Source organism: Maniola hyperantus, chromosome 7 (genome assembly GCF_902806685.2).
Source record: "Maniola hyperantus chromosome 7, iAphHyp1.2, whole genome shotgun sequence".
Lineage (NCBI taxonomy): Eukaryota > Metazoa > Arthropoda > Insecta > Lepidoptera > Nymphalidae > Maniola > Maniola hyperantus.
Genome location: NC_048542.1, coordinates 9,831,892 through 9,853,278, shown reverse-complemented (window position 1 = coordinate 9,853,278; position 21,387 = coordinate 9,831,892). Strand labels below are relative to the sequence as shown.

The window sequence follows — 21,387 nt, the reverse complement described above, 5'->3', positions numbered from 1 at the left end:
AAGAGAAGACATTGCATCTATGCTGTCTATGGTGAATGGTGAATGCTCGGTGATTTTTACTTTGCCAGTTTTGTCTTTCTTTTCTGTCTTTTTATACTATAGGTAGGTACCTAATCTATGCTAATCTATGTACGTTTTTACAGGTACCTATATAATATATTTTATTCTGAATCTTTTTAGTTGAGATTAGGGATGTTTGATGTTGCAAGAACATCGATGATATAATCGATGTTGATTGTTGATACTGGTAACATAACATAATTTAAGTTTTGTAGCACCAACATGTAAAAACCACTTATTATAACTTTATTTATGACTAGCTTATGCTCGCGACTTCGTCCGCGTGGACTAATTTAATTAATTAAAACGCACATTATTCCGAAAAGTTAGAGGTGCGTGCCCGGGATCGAACCCCCGACCTCCGATTAGAAGGCGGACGTCCTAACCATTAGGCTTCGAGCTGATGCTAGCATCAGCTCGAAGCCTAATGGTTAGGATATTTAAGTAAAATATACCTAGGTATATTTTACTTAAATATCCGTCAAAATTACGTAATTTTGATGTTAATGAGACATGGTTCTAGCGTAATAACAATTTGCGGGACTTATACCTACCTACAGTGTGATTGGTGTAAAGACGCAACCGTCGTGTCATCTCGTGGCAACCCTCTGCCAGACACCCTTAAAGTTTAATAAATTCATACAGTTTAAGGGTGTCTGGCAGGGGGTTGCCACGGTAATAAATGTCTGGCAATGCACGACGTGATTTGTAATACTATTCCGAAGAAAATATAAAAATTAGACATTGAAGTAAGATTTTTTTTACACCTTTATTACCTATTATCTCCCAAATACACCATGATCCAAACTTCATAATCGCTTATCATATTGTGTTGGGGTCATACGCAGATAAACTTTCAACTTTTATAATATAACGAAGGTCTGACAGGCGCTTGCTCTTAGTCCAGTAAGCTAGAGTAGAGATGTAGCATAGATAATCTAGCTTACCCATCTAGCTTGTATTGTAAGTTGATTGCCATTCACCGATTATCAGTGTTACGACTTCCGAGTAACTAGTTATAATGCAATAGTGACATCGATGTTACGATGTAGGTAGGTACTTTGAAATATATTTTTTATATATCGCGATTAATAGCCTCGTCTGGTGACAGAAAGGCTGGCTCATTTTTTGCGCAAAGATCTGTCTACGGCAAAGGATCAGCCTGGCTATCTAGCGCGGAAATGCAGCCAGTATTTTTGGCACTATTCCACGCGGGCATGAATTTGTATAGTAATTAGATAAGGCCAAAAAGGGGGTGGTTCTCAATTCGGCCGGTTTTTTTGTTTGACATATTGCACATCGATGTTTAGACATCATTTTTTTATCTCCATCGATGATCATCGAACATCTCTTTTACTTTTGACATATATTCACGGTTGCCAACTTAGGGATTTCCCCCCAAATTTAGGCTGTAAAAAAGTCAGGTGGGATTAAGGGGCATTGTTTTTAGGGATTTATTGACTTAATTTTTTTTTTTTATTGTCAAAATTAAGTCGTAAGATACCTAAACTATTAAGCTAGTAATGAATACATATAAAGAATATAACATTTTGTTTATATTTACTAGTTATTCATAATGTATCGTTTATGATTTTTTCATAATATAATTTTTAGGGGGATTTTCAAGTAATTTTTTTTTAGCATTTTACGGGTTTTTGACTTAAGCTTTAGGGGAAATACTTTTGAAAGTTGGTAACCCATTATGAGGGCGGTTGATTGTGTTTGTAAAAACGTATGTTTTTCTTTCGTGTTTTAACATGTTTCATTGCTATTAATATTCAATTTCTTTACATATTTTTAAAATGTCGGAAGTAGTAAACCCTGGCGGCGTTAGAGCTGGTTGCATATACAGGATTTCCCTGCAAAACTTTGTGTAAGTTACAATACATTTTACGCGCCATATATTATTATGCCGATGAAATGATACATATTCAAGATAAAAGTCAATAGGTGCTCAACAGAAAAGTATTCAAGGCACATATTCAAGGACGTAACCAGCGACCACTTGAGGATAAATATAATGTACAAAAAACACTAGAATTATTGGCTGACTGATAATAATAATAATTATTATACTTAAGTGTGAATTAACTGTGTTTGATTGTTAGTTTGTACTTTAATAATGCAGCAATCACTACATCGGATCGCTTTGAATTGCCTTCGAGATATCGCCTTACATACAATATGCCTTGCATACTACTATTTGGTTAATGCATAGCTCAACTTTTATGTTGTTTTTACAGAACTTTTAAGGAAGTGACACTGTTTCCTGGCAAATCGTTAAATTTAATAATTGGGCCCAATGGTACAGGAAAATCCACATTTCTAAACGCGATAATTTTGGGCTTAGGAGGAAGCCTAGGTGCTATAGGAAGAGCTGATAAGGTAATCATCATCGTCAACCAGTAGACATCTACTGCTGAACATAGCTCACTTATCACATTATCTCACGAGAACACCAGTCGCGGCGCACCTAGTCGTGCCACAACAAAATGTATACAGCTCTATATGTAGAGTAGGTACCTCGGTGTCCACTTGGTTACACTTACATGCAACCAATTTGTTGGCGATGGCTGGGATCACTCACTGGTGGCGCAATCACCATGGTTGAGCCATTACGAACGTGCAAAGTAGGTCATAAATCATTAGGATAATAGGGTTGTGAGAATGCCGCAGAAGTTGTTGTCAATAAAAGGATGCCATTCGGAGACAAGAAGCTAACCTCTCCCTCACTCTTTATTACCTGTTATTGACTATCAACAAATCTTTGTTACTGTAACACACAACATCAGATCATCAGGTTCCAGTTCCATAAGACCTGTAAGTGCGAGCGAGAGGTCTCATAAAAATGATTTGACACAGTTTGCACGTTCATAATGGCTCAACTATAATATTATGTTATGTATGGAGCTATTTGGAGTTTCACTCAATTAACTATCAGGCATGCGCCTCCCACATTGCTCATGCGGGACGACGTCATTCGCACATATACATTCTCAATGTGAGGTGATTGTTTTCATTCTAGTATGGTTTTCTTTATTTAAAAAGCAGTACATATGATACGTTTTTTGATTGGTAATGTCATTGTCAAACATCCTTCCATGTCCATTTTGAAATTAACGACCCTGGTGTCTGCTCAGGAGTTTTTCGTTTGGTAGCTCAAGACACCACAGAGGTGCGACCGGTGGCACCACCATGGTGTCCTGGTGAGTTATTGGCCTTAGGGACCTCCACACCCCACATATTCTTGTTATGTTGTACCTGACTAAGGCAAGGGTTATGATTTTAGCAGTCTGTTTGTAGAATCTTTTTTATATTTTCAGCTAGCAGCTTATGTGAAAACTGGAACCAGTGAGTCAAGAATTGATATTGAATTGTATCAAAAGCCAAAGCAGAAAAATGTTATTATTACAATGACTTTTAACAAAAAAAATTCTACTACTTGGTATATCAACAACAATACTGTGGACAAAAAGAAAGTTTTGGAGTTAATTGCAAGTCTGCACATACAGGTTAACAGCTAGTTTATTTAACAGTTGCATGCGATTTTGTCTGAGACAAATAAGTATAGTATGTGACAGGTCCAGATGCGAATCGGGTAGGGAACACCCCTCACACTCGCACAGCAACCCCGCTTACCCAGTGTGCCGAATCAAAATGGTTGTCTTACTTTCAATCGCCGCATCTAGGTTCGATCCGGGGTGCCTCAGGTGGGCGGTTACGTACTGCATCCGATCCGAATCCGTGCAAATACGGATTTAAAAAACTTGGACCGAATTTGGATATTGTCACTAATCCAATCTCTGATCCAACAAATCCAAGCTATTACATTATCCAAGGTAATTCGAAAGTGTTCGTACAAACAGTACTATGGTTACTTCGGTCTCAATTTCTGCCGAATTAGAAACTCACGGATGACGGAGAGAAATCGGATGACGGAAGTCGGACGTAGTGTGTGAACTACCACACAAATAGTTCTATGACTACTTCGGACGTATTTTCACGGATTTGGATCGGATGCAGTGCGTAACCGCTCTTATGCTTTTCCAATTAGGTAGAAAACTTATGCCAGTTTCTTCCCCAAGACAAAGTACATGACTTTGCGCAAAAAAACCCTCAAGAGCGCTTGCGCGACACCCTCGCCACCGTGGGGCCGGCGGGCAGCGTGGAGCGGCTGGCCGAGCTGAAGGAGCTCCGAGCTGAGCAGAAGGAGATTGGCACCAGGCTACAAAACAATGAAAAGGAACTGCACGAACTTGAAAGAAGAAACAATACGTAATTTTTATTTTATACTAGCTTAGCCCCGCGACTTTGTCCGCTTGGACAACACAAATTTCACACCACTATTTTACCCCTTTTACATGTTAAATTTTCAAAAATCCTTTCTTAGCAGATGTCTTCGTCATTATAACTACCTGCATGCCAAATTTCAGCCCGATCCATCTAGTAGTTTGTGCTGTACAATGTTTGATCAGTCAGTCAGCTTTTCCTTTTATATATGTATACTTGTAGATAGATAGATTTTATTTAAAACCAAATTTATTTTTTGGCACCCATAAGCCCTTGATAGCTTGTCTGAGCACTGCATATTCCTCAAGAAGTTAAATTAGAGCTAAATACAAAGGTGACTTACTCAGAATACAAAAGACAAAGATATACAAATAATTAAAACAGCAAAAAGTGAGATAGGGTATAACTTACAAATTAATAATAATAAATACATAATATTCACAAGTAGATACTAGATAGATTTACAGAATTCCGTCTGAGGACTATAATCACTACCCATATTATAAATGCGAAAGTTTGTTTGTCTGTTGGTTTGCCCTTCACACGTCGCAACGGGGCAATAAATCGGCGTGATTTTTTTGCATGGGTACAGTTAAAGACCGGTAGAGTGACATAGGTTGCTTTTTATCCCGAAAAATTAAACAGTTTTCAGGTGATTTTGAAAAAATTCTCCATGAATGAACTCGCAAGCATCAGCTAGTAAAATAATAATTATTTTGACGTAATAAGTTTAGTGCATTCAATATTAACTGGCGTGTTTCTACTTGAGACCGTCATTAGCAATAACAATAGGATTAAGTCCTGGCGGGTGAATTCAAAAGTATCAACACATGGTTTGCAAAAAAATATATAAGGTTGAACTGACTCCTTTAAAAATGAATGGGCTCTATGAGTGTTTGGTTTATTACCCCTACTGTTGTGGCATGTCGAATGTAATCATATTGTTATTGCTAATAACGGTCTCAAGTGGAAACACGCCAGTTCATAATGAATGCACTATACTACTAGTTATATTTTCAGACTTAAAAGGGATATTGAAGCAATGAAGCAACGAAAGGAAATGGAAAAGCAAATACAAATTTGTGAAGTGAAAAAGCTATGGCTTGAATTTTTAGAGCTTAGAGAAAAGATTGGAGAATACAATCGGGACTATAAGAAGCAAGAACGTAGGAAAAATAACATAGATAAAATTATGGCACCACTCCAAAAGGACTTGGAAAATAGTAAAAGAGAAGTCAATACATTTGAACAAAGGAGGCAAGCTGTTGTAAGTGGTACCCATAATATTTGTATAAACCTAACTTCCCACAGTAGGAGGATGGGTTTGGGTTAAAAGTATGCAGAAAAAAAATTGACAATATTGACGGAAGAAGCTAGGTAAAAAAATCGGTCAAGTGCGAGTTAGACTCGCACACGAAGGATTCCGTATCATCGTACAGGGATAACATTTTTTAATTTTTATGGTGGCCATTTTGAAATTTTTATTATTTGTTGATATAGTGCCAATAGAAATACACATTCTGTGAAAGTTTCACCTCTACCTATTACGGTTCACGAGATGCATCCCGCTGACAGACAGACGGACGGACAGCAGTGTTAGTAATAGGGTAGGGTAGGGGTAATTAGGTTCGGCACCCCAAAAACACAAATTTAGCAACAGTCTCTTATGATTTACGCGACAGAAAGAGAGGCGCTTATTAAAGTTTAGGTCACAGCTCTATGCAAGTTGAATTGTACTTTATTACGTCGTAACAAGAGTCCCATTTTATTTAAACGTCTTTCCGAGGTGATCCTCCTGTACCTTGAAGGTATTGATCTATGCTAAAATTTTATACTGCAGAAAATCTTGAGCAATTCATATATCCACATGTCTAACTGAGCTTTTAAAACTTCGTTTTTTATTCTTCTGTTTTAGAATTCGGAGATCCATAATTTAAAAGAACAGATTACAGAAACTATCAACTCAGTCAGAAACCAAGTATGTGAACTTGAACATATAGAAGCAGCCTTCACAAAAAAAATGCAAAGGTATAAAAATAGAAAAAAGGAATTAATTGAAGAGAAATCAAAGTTGGACAAGTTGAACATGGACAAAGCGTCGTTAGAGGAAAGTCTTGGAAATAGTAAGAAAGATTGTCATAATTTTTTAGGGTTTCCCTTATTTAGAAACCAAATCTAAGCCAACCCAAGTTGTAAAGGGGGCAACAGGGGGTCCAAGTTGGACATAGGCCTTAGGTTGATCATGATGATGAATGCATTTGTTGTATGATCATAACTTGCTATCATATTTTTTTCAGAAAATGATTTACAACAAGATCTTAACACAACCCTGAAAAGTATAAGTAAAACATCTGCTGCGTGCAATCACTTGAGGAGCCTCAAACATGACGCGCAGCACGAGATCGACAACAACGTCACGCCGCGGATACGACAATGCCAGAACAGGTATTACTATGGCCGCGATTACACCTTTTTTATTTTATTCAGATACAAGTTAACCCTTGACTGCAATTTCACCTGGTGGTAAGTGATGATGCAGTCTAAGATGGAAGCGGGCTAACCTGGAAGGGGTATGACAGTTTTTATTATACCCATGCCCTTTGGTTTCTACACGGCTTCGTACCGGAACGCTAGATCGCTTAACGGCACGGCTTTGCCGTTAGGGTGGTAACTAGCCAGGGCCGAAGCCTCCCACCAGACCAGACCAGAAATTTAGAAATTATAAAATTCCAAACCCCTGCCGGGAATCGAACCAGGGACCTCCCACTAATAAGACGACAGTGCTTACCATTGCGCCAGGGAGGTCGTCACCTGAAGTTTTACTCACATGAAGAGCTTATGTAATTTATTGACAACATTTGCCCCAGGCTTGACAAATATAAAGGTATTATAATAAATTCGCTTATAGTCATTGTCTATTATAGAATTCGTAATCTGGAGGACGTGAATGAGAAACGGCTCAGTGCGTTACAGAACTACAGCCAGGACACGTTCAATGCTGTAATGTGGCTCAGGGAGAACAGACACATGTTCGAACAGGCTGTGCATGAGCCTATGATGCTCCAAGTAAGTTGCACCAGGTTGTTTGGACCAACAAACAGACTCCTCATTTACGGGAACGTCTTTTTACGGCACAACACCAGAGTGAACTACAGTGAGGGAACTCTCTGTTTAATCTTGGATTGACGATATGTCTATTAGGCTATGGTGACGTGGAGGCCTACCAGTGACGTCGAAGCCTCTACTTTTTCAGTGCAAAAATTTTTCTGGATTTTTATTTCTAGTAATATTCAGTAGTTTATTTATTTATTTCTAGTAAAGTATTGTATACGTATTGTTAACTGCATAGGTACTACAACTAACTGCATACTTTGTTCAGCTAACGACAGAAGAATGTGCAGTGCTCAGACAAGCCGCCAAGCGTTTACAAGCGCAAATAAATCAACATTGTAATCTTTTGTTTTTGTGGAAATAAATATATACTATCAAATCTATCATTAGCAGCTCAGGGTTGGCGGTTTTACTCTTCACTCCAACTCCTGGAAAAACACAAAGTCCTGTGCTTCATCTCTTTCTGCATGTGTCAGAATCGACCTATTCCCTCGCTTGTCCCATTGGACTAAGCGAGGGAATAGGTGTGTAAACACAGGTGCACTCTGTAGTACATCTGTGTTCCACCTCATTTCACCCTCATTTTTCTACAACCGCACCGCGCCGTAAGGAATTTCACCCTCACCCTCGGAACCAACTCCGATCGGCGGTGTTCCCACTAGATTACAGCATGGGGTTATTCAAGGGGCGGACCAATAAATTCCTAAAAGGCCGGCAACGCATTGGCGGTTCCTCTGGTGCTGCAAATGTTCATGGGCGGCGGTAATCACTTAAAATAAAAAAAGTCTCCATTAGAATTGACAGAAGTGTAAGTAAAACTATGAATTACGAATTTTGTGTTAAACAGATAAACTTCACGGACCCAAAGTACGCGCGGTACTTGGAGGCGACTGTGTCCGCGAGGGACTTGATCGCGTTCACATTCGAGTCCACCAGTGATATGAACCTGTTCCTACGAAGCGTGCGCGCTAAAGACATGCGGCTGGTCAACGCTGTGCAGAGCAAAGGCGTGCCCGAACAATCCGATGATATCAGGCGCTTGAGGTGATTGAAGCTCTCTTACTCGCTTCCCCCTCGCTATCCCTCTTGTCGCGTAATAGGTAACGGATGGATGGATGAATGTGGGCCTAGTATGCGTGGTGACACCGGTAATCGCGACACGAGCGATTTTCATTTTAGGGAAGTACCCTACCTCCTAGAAAAGGACCTGGACAAAGATTAATTTTTGCTGGAATATGCTGTTGTAATATAAAAATGAAACATAGAAAACATAGGAGTGCGCCCAAGAGCTTTTTGACCTGGTTTCTATTTCTACTTTCTACCATCGTACCGTACCGCAAGGCATCGTCAAGGTCTGCACCCGTACGTAGACGAAATTCCACGGACACGTACGAAGCGATTAGCCTCCTCGTTTCTAACCTACCGTCCTCCTGGGTACCTTCAAGTCAAGAGGGAATTGGCATCTAGACAAGCACGCTGCATCTTAGGCTGCATCATTACTTGCCAGCAAGTTTGATTGCAGCCAAGCGCTAATCATAATCCATACTAAACGGCTGAACGGATATGGATGAAATCGAGATAGATTATACCCTGGATTAACACATAGGCTACTTTTTATCCCGGAAAAACAAAGAGTTCCCGCGGGATTTTGAAAAATGTAAATCCACGCGAGCATCCATCAGCTAGTATATAAATAAATAATTAAACTAATCTACTTTTCTGTCACAGTTACCTCGGCTTCCAAACGTACCTGGTCGACACCATAACGGCTCCAGACGCGATACTGCGATACCTGTGCAAACAATATAAGATACACAGGATACCTATAGGCAACCAGCACACGTACGACAACAGTGACAAGGTGCCTCAGAACATTACAAAGTTCTTCACAGGTAAGTACCTACTGTCGCGCGCGTAGCTTGAACAAGATAAAGGCATGATTCCGAACCACGCTGCACGCAGCAGCGCTGCCGCAACAGTGCTGTCACCAGCTGTCACAGTCCTGTCACGGCACTAAATCTCTATAAGCTTATATGACATTACATTCCGAGCTAGGCAGCAATGTCGCGGCAGCAATGTAGCGGAACATACACATAACATACATATGCTGCGTGCAGCGTGGTTCGGAATCATAACTTAAAGCTCAAGTCAAAGTAAAATGGATCTATACCCAGTTGTTTTAAAGTTCAAATTCATCCATACTATCGCCATTACCCCCAAGCAGAAACATATTATTATAACAAAATCGATAGTACTGATAGATAATCGATAGTAATACTGTACTGAAAAGGACTTCAAAACAATATTCTTTTTCCCAATCCCGTAAAATCAAACAGTGCTCACAGGATTAAAAAAAAATCTAAATCGACACGGGTGAAATTGTGGGCATCATCTAGTAATCCATACTAATATTAGGTAGGTAATGCGAAAGTTTGTCTGTCTGCTAGCTTTTCACAGCCAGTCCGGTTTTAATGTTTAGTACAGGGATAGCTTCCCGGGGAAGGACATTTTCCACGGGATTTCGGGGGTCACCTAGTAATAATTTTTTTTTTGCAGAAAACCACTTATTTTCAATTCGCGTATCGGCATACAGTGGGGCTAAATCTAGCTCTACTAGAGAAATTACTCCTGCTAGGCTTTTGGCTAATACTATCGACGTCGAACGAATCAACAGTTTGAAAAATGAGTAAGTATCAACAAAGAACAAAAAAACATCCATACTAAAATCCGAAAACTGGATTTGTTATTACATCACAAATAAAAATATTGTTCACGAAGAAATTAATTTACTAAATGACAAGATGGTGCAGTCCGCCGTTAACTTGCAGTGTTTTACATAAAAGTGTTAGGTTAGTTTACGATGGTATCCGAATTCCGAACCCTTCGTGTGCGAGGCCGACTCGCAACAAAACGAACCCTTATAGTACCACTTTGTTGTCTGTCTGTCGTTTCTGTCAAGAAAACCTGTAGGGTACTTCCCGGTGACCTGAAATCATGTTTGGCAGGTAGATAAGTCTTATAGCACAAGTAAAGGGAAAAATCCGAAAACCGTGAATTTGTGGTTATATCACAAAAAAAAAAAAATGCGACAGGGTCTTCTCCAGTTGGCCGAAATTAAAATGTCGACGACAGGGTGTAATTAAAATGTGTTAGCGAAAAACATTATTTACTAAACCCACATATAGATGGCGCTGTTGTCATTAATTGCAGTGTTGCACATAAAAATGTTAAAATACGATGGTACGGAACCCTTTCTGTCCGAGTCCGACTCCCTTTTGACCGTTTTTTTTATTTGTATAGTAGCACTAAAATTTTGAAGCCTTTAAAATAAAATTCAAAGATGTAGATGCTCTAAATAGTTAAAACATCAGAATCGATACCAATACATATTTGACTGATTCCGTTTTAGATTGGCTAACTTAGAAGACATAGAGTCTACAAAGGGTGCAGAGATACAAAAGATAGACAGTAAATTGAGCAGGTTAGAAGATGACCTCAAAAAGCTTTGCAGTACTAGAAAACAAATCGAGGAATGGCTTAAAAAGGTATGTTACCATCTGCATTCTGCATCAAACTTGACCGCCTCTTATACAATGTATCTTTTTAGGGTTCCGTACCTCAAAAGGAAAAAAGGATCCCTTATAGGATCACTTTGTTGTCTGTCTGTCCGTCTGTCTGTCAAGAAACCTACAGGGTACTTCCCGTTGACCTAGAATCATGAAATTTGGCAGGTAGGTAGATCTTATAGCTGACATATGGGGAAAAATCTAAAAACCGTGAATTTAGGGTTAGATCACATAGGATTATTTCTTATACGATGGTACGGAACCCTCCGTTCCGACTCGCGCTGGCATTCCACGTCTTTCCACGCAGTTGCGGTCGCGTTCCAGTCGATTTTAAGCTGTATGCGTAAAGAAATAGAGTTTAATATTCTTTGCGTATGAATCTGAATGAACCACCACAGACAACATTCACTCAAACCTAAGTTCATACTAATGTGTTAAAAAAAATCATTCAAAGTCATACGCGGCGCGTCTCTGTGGCAAGACGGGTGGCACACGTACGAGGCATCCGATCTTAAATTTATTGGGCATACAAATCATCCGAAAAGTTAACCGGTTTTTTCATCTCATAGTGTTTTTTTAGGGTTCCGTACCTCAAAAGGAAAAACGGAACCCTTTTAGGATCACTTTGTTGTCTGTCTGTCTGTCAAGAAACCTACAGGGTACTTCCCGTTGACCTAGAATCATGAAATTTGGCAGGTAGGTGGATCTTATAGCTGACATTTGGGGAAAAATCTGAAAACCGTGAATTTAGGGTTAGATCACACAAAAAAAAAAAATTGTGGTCATAAACTAATAATTAGTATTTTCAACTTTCGAAGTGAGTGACTATATATCAAGTGGGGTATCATATGAAAGGTCTTCACCTGTTCATTCTAAAACAGATTTTTATTTATTTTATGCATCATAGTTTTTGAATTATCGTGCAAAATGTCGAAAAAATACGACTGTAGTACGGAACCCTCATTGCGCGAGCCTGACTCGCACTTGGCAGGTTTTTTTTATATCGATGATAATTTTGCAAAATTACAGATAACTACAAATTCACGTGAAATTAACTTGCAAATAGAAAAAATCAACGATTTGAATAACGAGTGCACGTTCAATATCGACGGCGAGAAGGCGGCATGCAAAAAGAAACGCAGGGACTGCGTTGTCAAGCAGCGCAAGTTGCATCAGGAGTTGTACGGCATTGTCAAGGGGTTGCAGAAAAAAATTATGAATAAGGAACTGTGCTCGGTGAGGACATCGGAAACTGAACATTTTATATGAAGCAGTTCATGCCTCACCGTGTGCCGTCCGTGGCATAAATCATCCCGGGGCAAATCTAGGATAAAAAAGCACGCGGAATTCCGCTTGTTTTGTGTCATATAAAGCTCAAACTTTTGTGTGCATAATAAATAAATGGCGTCATCAGCTTCATGCGTTTAGAATAGTTTTAAACAGATAAAAAAATGAAATCTTCAAAATCAATTAGAAATTCATTATATCGATATTATAAATGCGAAAGTGTGTCTGTCTGTCTGTCTGTCAGCTAGCCTTTCATGGCTTATCCGTTCAACCGATTTTGACGAAATTTGGAATAGAGATAGCTTGCATCCCGGGGAAAGACATAGGCTACTTTTTATCCTGGAAAATCAAAGAGTTCCCACGGGATTTTTAAAAAAATAAATCCACGCGGACGAAGTCGCAGGCATTATCTCGTAATTTTATAAACTAAAATTAATATTTTTCGATTGCTTACTGCTATGTATCTTGTTTATACATTTTAAGATTGATTAGTTAATATTTTTATAGGTGAAATTAAAAATCAGCAGAGATGCGATAGTGGATAAGGAGGCCCAATTAAGAGAACGTGTAATGGAATGTCGTGAAATGGAGGTAACTACATAACTATTATTTTTACACTTATTACGCTTATCAACGCTGAAGTGAAGCGATAATAGCCTAGTGGTTAAGACCCCAGCCTCCTAGTCGGGGCTCCAGGGTTCAAGGCCGACTTAAGCATATTCGGCGCCGGGATGCAAAAGTTAGTCTGCGCGTTAGACATCTATCGAAATTTATGGGCGGTCGGGCTTGCGCCCCCTTGATATCTGCGGCCGGGTGCATCCTACCCCTTGAACCCCCGGGTAAAGACGCCCCTGCCAGGGATTGATATCGGGCAAGCACTCTATCTTATTGGAGTTATGTGCGTTTTGAGCAATTAAGTATCACTTCCTTTAACGGCGAACGAAAACATCGTGAGGAAACCGTTGAGATGACAATCGGAGTATGAGGACGGACAGAAGGACGTCCCGAACACCCGCACGCCACCCGCGCTCACCCGCACAGGGTTCGCGCGGGGGCTGTGCGTGTATGCGGGGTGTTCCCTCCCCGATTGCTATATCGGCCTGTCGCGTATAATTATACAATACATGCCCTGAGAGTTTTGCATAGTGCTCTTAAAGGTGTTTGAAGTCTGCCAATCTGTACTTAGCCAGCGTGTTAGGCTAAGACCTAACCCTTCTCGATGTGAGAAGAGACCCGTGCTCAGTAGTAAGCCGGTTATGGTTTGTTGATGAAACATAGGTCAATCGAGTTTATACTCGTTGGATTTGTCTCGTTGAATAGTTAGTAGAAATACTGATCAAGGTCAGATGTTAGAGAAGGAAAGTAATGGGTAAAAGGATGATACCATACGTAGACCCCGTACATTTCACTAGTTAAGGGTGATTTAAATTCCTAATTTACACTTGTTACAAGTATACATAGGTGCATCATACGTTACATACAGTGGCTTTGTAGAGCGTTGTCTCTATCACTCATACCCATATGACTTTTTGTCTGTCTCAAAGACCGAGACAGAGCTCTACAAATCTGCTATTTCCTTCTAAAGGTCGATGTACATTACTTTCGGCCGCGTACTGGACGAATAGAATAGAATAGAATAAATTTTATTGCATTAACTGTGTAGGTACATTAGGTGTTATACTTGTTATAAAGTTCTAACAGTTTGCCACTTTGTGGCGTGCAATACTGGTTACATACAATATTTTTAAATATTACAATTTTTAACTATTTTGTTTACTAAACTAAAAAACACATCCTAGGACGAATTATAGTGCTAGACTCCGAAGACGTTACTATACATTGAGTTAAAAATTATAGTATATTTTATTTTTAAACATCTTTATTGTTAACAAAATTACAAAGAATAAGAATACAGGATACACTTATGTTCTTGTTAGTCTATCACTATCGATAGATTTGTAACCATTTCAATGCTTCTAGGATATATTGCAAAGAATACAAAATCTACTACATTCCGCGTCGGCTTCTGCCAAACAAAAGCAGACGGAAATAAAACAGTGTTGCAACAACAAGCTGCCGAATGAAGCCGACTTTCCCGATAAGGGGACGTTCGACTCGCTGCCGTCTGACTCGCAGGCGATAGACGAGCATTGCTGTGAACTGAGGACCAGGATGGGTCTGTTGGGCAGCGAAGATGAGCAGGTTAGATCTTTTTGTTGTTTGACGAATACAGACAGTGTTGCAACTACAAGATGCCGAATCCCAATAGACGTGCCGCCGTCTTATTCGTGGGCTATAGACAAGTATTGTTGTGAACTGAGGGCTAGGATGGGACTGTTGGGCACCAAAAACATATAGATTGTTTCAAAATATTAAATTGTAACTATTCAGGTTAAAAGATTACCTGGAATGTGATTCCGAAGATCGCAGCCTCCAGTAACGTTACTTAACTAAGCTTTGCTGTCATTTAAAATTGATAAAATATTTTTAAAATTTCAGGTAATCAAAGAATATGAGGTACGAGAAAAACAGATCAATAAACTGAAATCGCAGGTGCAAAACTCCGCCGAATATAGAAGAGAACTTGAAAACAAGTTGAACAAAATAAAGTGAGTTTCATAAAATTTTATATTTATTTATAGTTTTTCTTCTATAATACTATGCCCGTATATGTTTAAAAAATCCCACGGGAACTATGGATATTTACGGGATAAAAAGTAGCCTATGTGTTAGTCCAAGGCATCATCTATTTCTATTCCAAATTTCAGCCAAATCCGTCCAGTAGTTTTGCGTGTAAGGTAACGAAACTTTCGCCTTTATAATATTAGTGCGATTGTTACATGCGTGTTTTACGGGTAACTTGTATCTGCATAAATAATAAATAATTAAGAAAATAAGAAACCAAAAAAACAACGTACCTATGCAGTGGCCTAATAATATTATTATGTAATTTTATTCTAGGTCACAATGGCTGCCAAAAATGGAAAGATTAATTCAAAACATCAACGTTAATTTCGCTGACATGTTCGAAAGATTACATTGTGCCGGGGAGGTGCAACTTGTGAAGAAAGGTGGTGAGGTAAGGATTTTTGACCATATCTCAGTCCCACTTAAATATGGAGACCCGCGGGGTGATTACGTCATCACCCCGCGGGTCTCATCTGTCATCATTGTTGTCAAACGTCTCACGTAACAGCGGCTAGAGACAGACAGCAATAGCTACAAAGCAAAATAAGAAGAAGAAGAGAGACAGCAAATGAACTGTCGCATTGCTACTGCAGTTGCGTTGCTGTCGCTACTGGAACGTTTTACGTCATCACCCCGCGGGAAATCATCCAAGGGCTAAGCTTTTTTAGACAAGACAAGGGGGTTGGGGTGTTGTCCTAACAAAATGATCAGAAAACGGGGACCGCAAACGAATAGTCTATTTGAACACTAGGCGATGCGCAGTGCGCAGCAAACACGGATCTTAGCGGGGTTTGTGTCCTCTTGGCTGAACCTGCGCAGACTGCTATGTTGCCATTTCAGTTTGAACTACTTGTTTTGCGATAACTACGTAGATAGCTTGTCTATTATGTTGTAACACTTCACAGGAAGACTTCGACCAGTACGGCATCGACATCCTCGTGAAGTTCCGTGCGGAGGAGCAGCTGTCGCCGCTGACGCGCCAGCAGCAGTCGGGCGGCGAGCGCGCGCTCACCACCGCCGTCTACCTGATGGCGTTGCAGGCGCTGACGTCTGATGTGCCCTTCAGGTGACATTCTACACGTACTCCGACCTACAGCATCGACATCCTCGTGATTGTCAGACGACGATGCTTGATTCAATTCACGACAGAACTTTCCCTCTCAAAACGATTAACTTTAATTAATTTATTTTTTATCATTTTCTAGGGTCCTCGGCAAGTTAATGATTTATCCACATTTAACGTTGACTAAAAAAAAAATTCAGTGCTCAGAAGTGATCTTTGTTTTGTTTTGCGGCAGATGCGTAGACGAGATCAACCAAGGCATGGACGCGGTGAACGAGCGCCGCATGCTGGAGATGCTGGTGGAGGTCACCACGCAGGGCGAGGCTTCGCAGTACTTCCTGCTGACTCCTAAGGTTACTTGTATACTATAGAGTAGATATAAAAATGGCAGAAAAAGTATTGTGGAGCGTGAGCGTGTGGAGCTTGTGTGGTGTGTGTGGTGCTTGTGGGAAGAATTAGAGCGTGTGTATGTAGCGGGTGATAAACGTGTGGTGCGTGTGTGGAGCGTATGGAACGTGTGTTGAATGCGTTTGGTGCGTATGGAGCGTGTGCGGAGTGTGTGAACCGTGTGGTGCGTGTGTACAGTGCGTGGATTGTTCGTGGTGCTGTTTGAATATTCTCGCGCGATGTAAAACAAATTATACTGTTTAAAAAATCTATTCCACTTGGTTACAGCTCCTCCCGAACCTGCAGTACAATGATAAGGTCACGGTCCACACAATCATGAACGGCAAGCACATAATGAACTACAAGGATTGGCGATATGATAAGTTCCTCCAGAACGCTCGCCGGTACAGGCCGGCGTGACTTAGGGCTACACTTCTCACGTGCTGCTCCAAACAATTGATGTAAAAATCCCGTGGAAACTTTCGTTTTCAGGGTTAAGATGCCTATGTTCACTTCCGGGAACTATCCCGAAAAATCAAAGAGCTCCCACAGGATTTTTAAAAACCTAAATCCACGCGGACAAAGTCGCGGGTATCAGCTAGTTTATAATATTAGTAGGGATTGTCTGATGTTACAAACAACAAAGTGAAAGTTTATTTGTTTTCAAATACCTTAAAAACTGCTCTAAATCTCTAAAGTTTTTGAGCAACTTAGTTACTTACTTTTTTACTATTCGACGACAAGGTACCTAAACCCATCGAAATATTTTCTGTGAAATCTATTTTTCCTTAGCCACCTTAAAAGGTGAACAAATGACAAAAACTACTCGCAGAAACGCGTAAGCGACTTGTTTATCTTTTAATTTAACTAAGAAAAAATAGATTGTATATAGGATATAGGATATATTATGTAATTAGGATAATATTAATTGTAAAATACATACCTACCATATCTGAGCAAAATAAATAAAAATGGCCAAGAATATAGCGCTCCGAATGTTTAAGTTTTTGTTTGTTTTTAATTATGAAAGTTGTCAACAATTTTGTAAACGCGTTAGGTCAATAATGCATTACTCAGTACAAAAATAGAAACATACAAAAGAAACCAAAGATCATTACCGAAACGTAATATTAACACTTTGTGTTTATTCTACCAGCGCAAAAAAGAATGTTAGAGTATTCAAGAGGTTTGGTCGTCACTTTTTAGGGTTCCGTACTTCAAAAGGAAAAAAAGGACGCCGGAAGGGACACCTAGCGGTTTGTATCAGAGATATATAAATACAAGTTTTCGGTCAACTTCGGGCATTTATGAGAGTGTAGCGATCGCTTAGTTCTGGCCATATGAGTACCTGTGATGCTGTAGAATATACTTAGCTTATAACCCATCTAATTTTAATTTGTTATTAGGTATCGCTATCGCCCTACAAAACTATACCCGCCAAATGTCACATGTTGATAATGCCATACCTCGCGTATGTAACTATTGAGCCATTACAAACGTGCGAACTGAGTCATAAATCATTACGATCATAGAATCTCGTTCTATTGCACGAGAATGCTGCAGCACTCGTCATCGATAAAGGGATGCCGTTCGGACGCAGGTAGCGGGGTACAATAACCTCCCTCACTCTTTATAACTTGTTATCGATTATCGACAAATCCTTTTTTTACTATTACACAACACTAGAGCATTAGGTTCCAGTTCCTTAAAGGCTATAAGTGCAAGCGAGAGGTCAGATAAAAATGATTTATGTATGACTAGCTTATGCTCGCGACTTCGTCCGCGTGGACTACACAAATTACAAATCCTTATTTCACCCCCTTAGGAGTTGGATTTCAAAAATCCTTTCTTAGCGGATTCCTGTGTCATAATAGCTATCTACATGCCAAATTTCAGCCCGATCCGTCCAGTAGTTTGAGCTGTGCGTTGATAGATCAGTCAGTCACCTTTTCCTTTTATATATTTAGACTAAGTTCGCAAAGTTTGTAATGGCTCAACTATATATAAGTTAATGCCTGCGACTTTGTCCGCGTAGATTTAGGTTCAAAAACCTGTAGGAACAGGATGCGATGCATCTCTGTGTCTCGTCAAGATCGATTCAACAGTTGAGCAGTGAAAAGGTAACAAACACACTTTCGCATTTATAATATTAAGTATGGATTTTGTACCTATGTAATCAATAGTCATTCAGTCCTTTTTTGCAGGAAATATTTTAAAGGGAGGGAGGGATATTGTAAAGGGACTGTACTGTTTCAAGTCATATCAATGTACTTTAGTTTTGTATAGAATCATATATTATGTTAATGTACCAATGAACAAAATTTGCTCTCTTTTACCATTTAACCATACTGTGGTATCAAAAGTACCTACTTTTGTTTTAAAAGTTGATTTAAGCTTTTGTTGATGTTGCATTTAACACGTCACACGTGGTTCGACATAATATAGTACGCGACAGGTCGAGATGGCAAATGCTTTGCATGCTCGCTCAGTTGTGCGCTAAGCGGTGCGGGCGAGCGCGGGTGACGTGCAGATGTGCGGGGCGTCCCCCCGCCTCATACCCCAATTACCATCTCAACCTGTTGCGGACTAAAGGTAGGTTTTTGTTATTACTATTTAAAAAAATACTCGTTTGTTTCTTTAGAAATTAAAATTGGTTGAAAAAGTACTTGTTAAATGCTGCATTGTAACCACGTGGTAAATAATAATTTTAATTAGATATCACTGTAAATAAATATTCTTACTATTATGTTAATAATTCCTTTCATTACCCAATCCAACTACTAATAGATAATATTCACACAGATCCTGCTTACAATACACTTACTTCACTTACAACTTTGTAAAATGACCAAGATTTTGCGAGGGATAAAGTAACAATGCGAATAATTAATTTTTAATTATTATGCATTTGCGTGAACTAAGAGTGGCCATACACGAATGTCTCAAGCTATAATGATCGTTTAATAACGTTCGTCAGGTCGAGATGGCAATTGGGGGTATGAGGTGAGAGAAAAGGCCCCGCACACCCACGGGGTGATTAGGTATCTTGCGACAGGCGTAAATCTCGCGATCGTTGCTGTCAAACGTCACACGTAACAGCGGCTAGAGACAGCAATAGCCCACAAAGCAAAATAAGAGACACGGCAAATGAACTGTCGCTACTGCAACGTTTTACGTAATCACCCCGCCGATCGTCACCCGTGCTATCCTCTATTCGCCGCGCTTTTCCAGTCTCTTTCATTAGCCAGACTAGTTCAATTTTCTTATTAATCATCATAGATTAGCCAGAGAGGTGCATTTGCCTAATTAGAGGTGGTGGTTTTGGTGTTTTATGAAGTAAATTGACACAGTAGGTACTTGCTTTTACTCTGTTTGGCAACAATGGCAACGATTCCGTGGTCTTTCTCTAAACTTAATTTTGAGTATCTGCATCCTTTTCTTTTTAACAATACTAAAAAGGGACAGAACAAAAGACATGAACTTTACATTTAAAGACTAAATTTTAGTGCACGCTACAAATTTAAACAGTAGGCTCGCGACTGTGCGCTAAAATAATCACGGGTTTTACCATCTAAAAATTAAATTTAAAACTGTCAAACTGTGTCTGTCCTTTTCATATTACATTAGTAAGAAGAGGATGCGAATACTCTAAAATTATGTTGTGCTCAGAATCAGTACCAGTATCAGAATCAGTATCTCTCTTTCTCTTAAAGCCTCTTATGTAAACGGGAGTAAAATAATACAGATACCACACCATATTTTTAATTTAAAAAGTCACTATTATAAGTATTTGAAAACTAATAATTATTGTATTAATGAGTAGAATAATGGTAAAATAAAAGTACAACCGTATTTGAATATAAAAAATGTTTATTGCAATAAATAATAATTATTATATATTTTTTCAGTGGCAGTTTTATTTATTATTCAAGTATTTTACTTATTTTAAACCTTGCCGGTATATTGCACTACTAGCTGATGCCCGCGACGTCGTCCGCGTGGATTTACATTTTTAAAATCCCGCGGGAACTCTGATTTTCCGGGATAAAAGTAGCCTATGTGTTAATCCAGGGTATAATCTATCTCCATTCCAAATTTCATCCAAATCCGTTCAGCCGTTTTTGCGTGATTGAGTAAAAACATCCAAACATACACACTTTCATAATAATATATTATATTAGGATTATCGTTATAACTCGAAACACCCGCTTAAGGGTGCAGTCCACTAAGTGGGGCGGTGCGGAGATATGTTCGGTGGACCAATCACATTATAGAGATCGTAGTTCAGCAGATCAATCGTAATTCATCACATCATCTTTTATTAAGGTCATTGGTCTAATGAACACATCTCCGCTCCGCTTCGCTTCGTTGGACAGGCAACCTTGGGGAAGCGGAGCGGAAGCATAGATTGATGGGTTAAATTTATTACGTCATCTCTGTGTAATCAGCCCCCCAATTGTGTAAGAATAACCATTTCATGGCTATCGCAATCGTCAAGAAATTCTGCCCTTTGATTGGTTGATTCGCTGTTTACATTTTTTCACAGCCAATCAAAGGGCAGAATTCTTGACGATTGCGATAGCCATGAAATGGTTATTCTTACACAATTGGGGGGCTGATAGGGATAAACTCAGAGGACGAGTACCTACTCTTGTGATGATTGTAAGTTGTAGCAGAGGAAAATCGAAGCGATATAAGTCTAACGCCGAGTCAAAAGCTAACATAATGCTATGGAATCGCATGACTAAATAAGTGGGTATAAATCACCACTTAATTTTTTTTTTTCGAACAATCCCGCGTTAATTTAGTATTGTTTTCTAAAGCAAATATTCATAAAAGTCCGCCTACTCAAGTAAGAAGTACTTTCGTAGGTAAACGGGGCCTGTTTACCTATAAATATACTAGTAATTTCGCCCGATTGCTATCGGCCTTAGA

At 39.4% G+C, this 21,387-nt stretch overlaps 2 protein-coding genes across 2 annotated transcripts in view; both read left to right on the top strand.

Annotated features, from left to right (window-relative positions):
* Positions 1-21,387, top strand: part of LOC117983752 (transmembrane protease serine 9-like) — a 267,133-nt gene that overhangs the window by 113,365 nt on the left and 132,381 nt on the right. The window lies entirely within an intron of this gene.
* Positions 1,763-16,908, top strand: SMC5 (structural maintenance of chromosomes 5). Its single transcript, XM_034970361.2, has 20 exons — positions 1,763-1,933; positions 2,304-2,445; positions 3,384-3,572; positions 4,115-4,335; positions 5,371-5,617; positions 6,266-6,473; positions 6,648-6,795; positions 7,275-7,416; positions 8,309-8,505; positions 9,190-9,353; positions 10,018-10,147; positions 10,871-11,006; positions 12,057-12,263; positions 12,822-12,905; positions 14,295-14,516; positions 14,814-14,923; positions 15,276-15,393; positions 15,908-16,068; positions 16,301-16,418; positions 16,741-16,908. Exons 1-20 carry the CDS (start codon positions 1,863-1,865, stop codon positions 16,870-16,872), a joined length of 3,147 nt encoding a protein of 1,048 aa, XP_034826252.1. The 5' UTR covers positions 1,763-1,862; the 3' UTR covers positions 16,873-16,908.

Coding starts and splice junctions, on each gene's coding strand:
- SMC5 (XM_034970361.2), top strand. CDS start 1,863: ATGTCGGAAGTAGTAAACCCTGGCGGCGTTAGAGCTGGTTGCATATAC. Junction 8,506..9,189: donor GATGATATCAGGCGCTTGAG/GTGATTGAAGCT, acceptor TTTCTGTCACAG/TTACCTCGGCTTCCAAACGT. Junction 10,148..10,870: donor ATCAACAGTTTGAAAAATGA/GTAAGTATCAAC, acceptor ATTCCGTTTTAG/ATTGGCTAACTTAGAAGACA.